This window comes from Chanodichthys erythropterus, chromosome 2 (assembly GCF_024489055.1).
Source record: "Chanodichthys erythropterus isolate Z2021 chromosome 2, ASM2448905v1, whole genome shotgun sequence".
In the NCBI taxonomy this organism is placed as follows: Eukaryota; Metazoa; Chordata; class Actinopteri; order Cypriniformes; family Xenocyprididae; genus Chanodichthys; species Chanodichthys erythropterus.
Genome location: NC_090222.1, coordinates 9379738 through 9387348, shown reverse-complemented (window position 1 = coordinate 9387348; position 7611 = coordinate 9379738). Strand labels below are relative to the sequence as shown.

General features: G+C 35.6%; 1 protein-coding gene across 1 annotated transcript in view; it reads left to right on the top strand.

The window, feature by feature from the left end:
- Window positions 1-220: 220 nt before the first annotated feature.
- LOC137024566 (tumor necrosis factor receptor superfamily member 11B-like) overlaps window positions 221-7611 on the top strand; it is a 69501-nt gene continuing 62110 nt past the window's right edge. The window contains exon 1 of the mRNA XM_067392260.1: window positions 221-269. Coding sequence (XP_067248361.1) covers window positions 222-269 — 48 coding nt within the window. The 5' untranslated portion in view covers window position 221. The remainder of the gene's footprint in view (window positions 270-7611) is intronic.

Here is a 7611-nt window from a genome sequence, read left to right as displayed (position 1 = left end):
AATCAAAAAATTGCATTTATAATATATTGATATGCATTTATTTCATAGCCTACTTGCTTCATTAAAAGTGTACTTTCCGCAGGTAGTAATGTTTCAGTAATGCCAGAGAAGCAGACAGAGGATGGACTGCAGTGCCATAAAGTGGGTGGGCACATTCTGACCTTATCCGTTAAACTATAAGTGTGGGAACGATCTTGTCCATGCGGACATCTGCGAGACTTATGAGTGTGCTGAATATGCCTCCACCGACAGCAGTAAAATTACAGATGGTGAGTGTGATGATAGTCTGCCTGCGATATATAAGGAAACATTTGATTATTTGGTGTGTTTTTTTCTCAATATATAATGCTCGATGAAACGATTATAAATTATGTTGAAAGAAGTTTAAATCGCGATGTGTATTGATGCTTTAACGTACAGTGACATTTTATGTTCAGTCGAGAAGCGCAGGTGAATGAACCAGCTAATCAATTGGTATTTTAGCGCGAAATATACAAAAAACGTTTGCATTTGGTGAATCTTACCGACTTGTTTGGACTAAAAACTTTTTTGAAATGCCCCAAAATGCTATCTGGTTTGGCTACTCGCTTGGTTTTGAGACAGAGATGTTGTTTTATTTAAGAAGAATAAACCTTGGCTTCATTATTATTGGAGTATTATTATAACAGTATGTTATGGGATATACAGTATATATACTGTAATTGCATAATATTATAATAGTGACATGATAGTGTTTTTTGGAACTTTTATTCATAAAGTGTTAGTGGAGACAGGAAACGATGGAGTGTGATGGTGAGTGAACATATGAAGTCTTGTGAGACATACACTGAATTCTCACAGTTACCCTAACCCCTAAACCTAAACCCTACCCATATCCATAATGCTAACCCTAATCTTTATATGCACAAATATAAATCCCCTGATAGATTTGCTAAGCACCAGGTACACAATGAGTACACTGATCATAATGCCTTACATTTTAGTGTAAGTGCACCTGATACAAAGTTTGATCTGAATGGTTTCGGTGTCCTTCACTTGTGCCTTTGTTTTGTTTTTGTACAGTTGTAGAGGTGTGTTTTGCATGTGTAGCTCTTTGTGGTTCTGAAACAGTATTTGCATGAATCCATGTTTTAGAGATAAATATCAAAATTATCAAACATCATTGGACTTTCCATGTGTCTTTTTTAGGAATACATTTTATGAGACCATGTGGAATAATGGAGGTACTAGAGTAATTGTGGTTGAGCTGGGCTTTAGTATGGAAACTGTGAAGTTGTTGTCAAGGAGAGGTTATCTGTTATCATGAAAGGGTAAAAGAGTCTGAACTTCCGTAAATGGTGTCTCTCTATTTGGCTTTTGCTATTACCTTGAGGAGATACACTGCCCGGCCAAAACAAAGTCACTGTTTGGATTTTAATAGGCAGATGTTTAAGAATCTATGAATGGATCATTATTACAGTGATTATTATGTTTTTAGCATGTTATATGTTTGGCAACGGTTCTTTTAACCCTTAAAGATGGAATGTGTAGCTTTTCATTTCTTAAACAACCATGTAGGAAGAAACATCATGGCCATATTCCAGGATGACAATGTCAAGATTCACCAGGGTTAAAACTGTGAAAGAATGGTTCAGAGAGCATGAAGAATCATTTTCACACATGAATTGTCACCTCTGAGTCCAGACCTTGATTTCATTTGTAGTCTTTGGGATGTGATGGAGTAGACTTTACAGAGTGAATACAATACAAGACCTTGACCAAAAAATGATGCACCTCTCGATGGAAATAAATGTTGTGATGTTATTCTTTCACAATTTTAACACTGGTTAATCTTGATATTGTCATCCTGGAATATGGCCATGATGTGTCTTCCTACATGGTTGTTTAAGAAATTAAAAGCTACACACTCAAACTTTAAGTGTTAAACTGTTGCCAAACAAATAACATGCTAGAAACATAATAATCACTGTAAAAATGATCCATTCATATATTATTAAGTATTTGCCTATTAAAATCCAAACAGAGACTTTTTTTTTTTTTTTTTTGGCCAGGCATTGTATAAAGCTTGTTTTCACAGTTCGCAGTTTGTTTTTCACCCATCTGTACAATTGCAGAGGCCATGACTAAATTAAATATGTTATGAACACGTAAGAAAAGCTGAAGCTTTTATTCAAAGCTAGTAGTTCCAATCAACCTGAACCATTTTTAATGCTTGCTAGGCAGCACTATTGAAACACCTCTTGATTTCTCTTTTTTCCCCTCCTAAATTGTCTGAAATCAACTCACAGCTTGATATGCTCCATGCAGTTACACAGCTAGACCTGCTTCACGGCATACATCACATATTTTACTCGTAGCCTGAGTGAAGTTAGCCAACAGCTAACTATAAGACGAAACGATCTAATATGCAAGTCTCAAAACAATGCAGACATTATTTTATTCTATTATACAAATGAAACACTTTGCAAACAATGCTACATACAAACTATGCGAGCAAAAAAACTAGACTAATACTACCGTCTCTTTTTGTCAATGTACTTTTCAATTCTGGAATAACAATAAATAAAATAAAACTATGTAATGATATTTGTAGAACATAGTGTAACAAGGGCTACTTTACCTGGTCAGTGGACATGGTTTCCAAACTAGGTTTCTGTATTCGCCGGCTCTGTCAGCTTAGTCAACAAATTCACGTGTGTTGCGCTGCCCACAGGGAAGCTTGTACAGCGACAGTATTTATGACACTGGTAACAGACAATTGTGCTTATCAACCACATGGGGGAACCATGCGAATGTTCCATGGTGTTGCTTTAAGCCTATTCCCAGACTAAAATGCTTGCTTGAGTAACTGAAAGCAACTTGCACTGTTGCACTCTTCAAATGTGTCCTTGCCATTGTTTTGTCTCAAGATGCAAACCAGTAATTCTTTTTCTAAGGCACATTTATAAAAGCCAATTAAATGCCCTAAATTAACTAAGGCCTAATCCTGGCTTTATCTAAGCCCTGTTTGTGAAACCTGGCCCTAGTGTTTTGTTAATGATTCCATCCACTATGCTTGCACTGCAAAAACTTGCCTCTACCTTTTTGCAAACTCCAAAAACATACCTAAACATACAATTCACTACAGTTTCCAGATGAAATAAACACTAGTTGCAGTAAAACACCAACAACTTATATTCCTTTTCAAACTAATAATGATTACAGAAGCTGCTTATTGATTACTAAAGACTTATTTTGCCCAGTTCATTTCACAATACTATGACCTAAAAAAAATTAATTATATTGTATGATTTGAAAACTAAAAAATGTAAGTTTGCTTCACATAAACAGGTCCATGTGTATGGCAGTGTAGTAAACTTACAGTAGCTCACCTAGTAGGCCTACATCAAGGGTATCAAAACCTGCTCCTTGTGGGCCACTGTCTTGCATTGTTTAGCTCTAACTTGCTTCAACAGGTCTGCCTGGAAGTTTCTGCTAACTTAGAAACAAGCTTCTAAGTTTCTAGGGTGTATGGCTCTACCATTAGAGATAGCGTCACAGCCAACTTGGCCCATGAGTGCCTTGTTAACCAATCACATTACAGCCTTGATTCATTGAATTTCTTTGTGTGACAGTCAATCGCTGTGTGCAGATACCATAGTAATGAATGAGTAGTACCATAAACCAAATCCTACCTGTTGCAAAATTGTCAGTGACTTCTCCTTTAAAACTGTAAAAACAGATAAATCCAAAACCAATGTTTAATTGAAAACATGCAGAAGATTAGCTGATAGGCTGTTGATTCATTAAATGATAAACTGTTTTCCCACAAAAGCAGTTTATTCAGCATAGTGAAGCCTCTCCTCCAATGATATCCATTCAAAAAAAAAAAAAAAAGACCTCTGGATTCCTTCCCTGCATTCCACTGCATTATGCTTTTTTTTTTTTTTTTTTTTTTTTGCTAACCTTGGAGGCTTGCCATAAAGAGGCTTTGGCCTAGTAAGATCTTGATTAGCAAGTTCAGATGTGTTTAATTGGGATTGGAGCTAAGCTCTGCAGAACAGTGGCCCTCCGGAGCAGGATTGGAAACCCCTAGCCTACAGCATTGCACTTGTGATGCAGAGTGCAAATCCTATGAACCACGATTCATGACAAATTCAAAGGATCCAAGACTTGTAGAAACACGGCTAAAATGGCAAATGTGTTTTTATCCCATGTTTGTTTTTGTTAACTAAGTGTAAGCAAGTGCTAGGGATACACCGAAATGAAAATTTTGGGCCAAAACTGAAACTGAAAATTTTGGATACACTTGGCCGAAAACAAGTGGCCAAGTTTTTATTAATAATTTATTCATTTGTTATTTTAAATAAGCTCTTTTGGTTGTATAATTGTATTATTATTAGACTTTTTATTAATTCAATATTTTTACTGTATCTGAAATAGAAAATGCAAGCCAATAAAATAACCACACTTTTATTTAAAGTAACACAAAAATTTTACAGAAAATAGACCTGTATTAAAATATTGTGAATATCGATATATTAATATCAATATATTATCTTCATTCAGTTCTCTGCGACAGAATCAGATTTAGCAGACTGTTGTTACAGTATAGTAGGGCTATTGCAAACAGAAACAAACAAGTCCAGAGAAATTTCATGTCGGCACATTATTTGAGCAGACTTTGCTTTTCCGGTGAGCATGAGTGGTACATGAGTGGAGCGTTTGGGCCGTGAGCGACTAAGCAGAGAGCGCACACATGGAGCAGAAAATTTTGAGCTGAGGGCGCAGCACACATGGAGCGGAGAGCTCACCCTTAAAAAAATTAACCATGGTTTTATCATAGTATGTTTTATCACTGTGTGTATGTGTTGAATCGGCATTTAAGTTCGCCCAAAGCCACTGGAAGGCAGCATAACGGCTAATGCTAACGCTCCGCCTCTGGCGGTACACAGGGAAGGAGACCAGAGGCCGTTTTTTGAATGGATGTCAATGGGTGAGAGGCTTCACTATGCTGATTAAACAGCTTTTGTGGGGAAATAGCTAATCATTTAATTAATCGACAGCCTGTTTGCTAATCTGTTAATGTTTTACACTAAACAATACTTTCGTTGGGAACTGTATGTAGATTTTAGCTTGATAAAAATTTATTTTTTTAAGAGAAGGCAGACTAGGGAATGTTGCAAATGTTGCGACGGAGGGAAGGAGTTTTGAACAGTGGGCACTGATGTCACTGCCATTACACAATAGTCTGAGAGTTGCCGCACGTGATTAAGTTAGCCGTTACGCTTTCTCCAATGGTAAAAGATACAGACCCTCTCATCTCCCTATAATATACAATCCCTGGTTCACCTCTGTGTTGCTTCCAAGCCGCTGACTGGACAGGGCAGAGTCACATGACTAAACATGCAGCAGAATGTTTTTAAGGGGAAAGTATTAACAGGATTATAAAACTGGATAACTGACATTAGAAAATTACGTCAGTTAGAGCAGTGTTTCTTAATTGGTGAGACCGTTCTGAGTGGGTCGTGGAGTGCCTGAGAAAAACATGTTGTCCCGATTCAATATCTGCGGTCAGATGATGTTGTCAGGCTATGTGTCAGTATCATTATTCTAACCTTATTTTCGTAGCTTGTTACGAAATATAGCTTTTCTCAATTGCTAACACACTATAACTGATTCATTTGACACAATTTCCCAAAACATTTATTCAATTCTAAAAACATTTTTCAAAACTATGAACACATTTCACTTGTTTTCACACACATTCCAATTTTATTAATGATTTCTACACAAAACTCTACACAAAATGCTCTGTTTCACAGTGGTTTAACCATGTTCTCATTCAGAAAACACAAACACCTAGTATAATTAACTCAAGTGTCACTATGTAAACTCAAATAGCACACATTAATCCATCAGTAAACATTCAGTAGCAAAAATGTTGACACACCAATCAGAATCTCTGGATATCGGGATAATATAAACAGGAGCACAGGTGATTGTGCTTTAGAAATTGAATCCTAGAATCATCGACAGGGTTTTATACTACTTACACATTCAAAATAATTACAGTACACAGTAACAGTACTTTATATGAGAGAAATTACACTATTGTGTCCAGTAAACTGTAGCACATGTACACCCTCAAATTTGTGAAATTTACAGGTTTTTTTTCAACTGCTTACACACAAAATCTTTACTTGTCACATGATTTCTGAAACCTGACAGTCATACACCTGAACCATACACCAAATCTGCAAAACCATACACTAATTCTCAGCCTTTGACTCAGTTTTCAATTTCATATAACACTTTTTGCAACACACAATTCTCTATGTAACACACAACAATCTAACAGGAAGTATCTTGATTTCCTTTTTCAAACACAACCATTGCTTCTGTCCAACTGCATGGTTGATGTATTTCTTTTCTTTCGTACTGTGTAATACTATATTCACAACCACAAATGCTTACAGTAAAAAAATTGTTTGGTTTCAGTCTTGCTTTCATGTTTACTGTGAATTTTCCACATCTCTCTGCCAATTACTTTCAATCGTGTACAGAAATGTACACAGGAGCTCATGAAAGAAGAGCTTTAGGTTTTGAATAACTGTGTGTATATGATATATCCATATAGAATATTATGGCAAAGGTGTTTGCAACGTAAGACAAATGTTTGCTTTTGAGATGTGTTTGTGTTATTTTGAATGCAGTGCTTCATTTTGCAAGAGATGTGAGGGATTTTGCATTTTGTGTGTGCAATTTTTAGATTTGTGTGTAAAGTTTTGGAAAAAAAAGAGCCAAAGTTGTGAAAATGTGTGTAAGCAGTTGAAAAAAAAATGTATTTTTAGATTATTCTGTATTTGTAGGTTTTTCTCATGTGCTGAATTTTTGAGAGACGACTGCCTAAGGAAGGTAGAGAAAGTCTTTTGTTAGAAGACCAAGAAACTGCTATAGTATTGTAATGTATTGTAATGAAATTTGGCTGAAGGTACAGAGGATGGCAAATTTATTTCTTTATTTATGTATTACTATAATTGACAGTATACTGTACTGTGTTGCATACACATTTCATATTTAGTACTTTGGTTTTTGTACTTTTCTTCTTCTTGTAAGATCAACTACTTCATCTATTTTCATCTCCTGTAAGATATAAAAGATGTAACTTTACAGTAGTGAAATCAAAATGATTTTTCCTTAAGCAGCTCATTGTTGCATTTTACTCTTGTTTATATGCACTTATCTTATCTGCACTCTTTCATTTATGTTGTACACTGTAATAGACACTGAGCTGCCAATTTATTCTTAAATACCAATAAGAGGTATTTTTGTTACATTGTTATGAATTGATCTCACTAGTGTTCACTGGGCAGGAAAGTAATCTGTGTATTTGCAGGTTTTGTGTGTCATCTGAGGCCAAAGTTTGATTTTGACAGAAGTGAATATGTTTTTGACTGAAATATTTGATTTTGACATGGAAGTTTGATGTTTGTACAAGTTGGTGTGTAGTTACGAGATTGTGTTTATAGTTGTGAGAAAATGGTGAATTGTTTTTTTAATTGTGTGTTAGCAATTGAGAAAAACTGTAAAAAATCTCTCTCACTTCAGAAAACTAAACTTTCCTGTCCT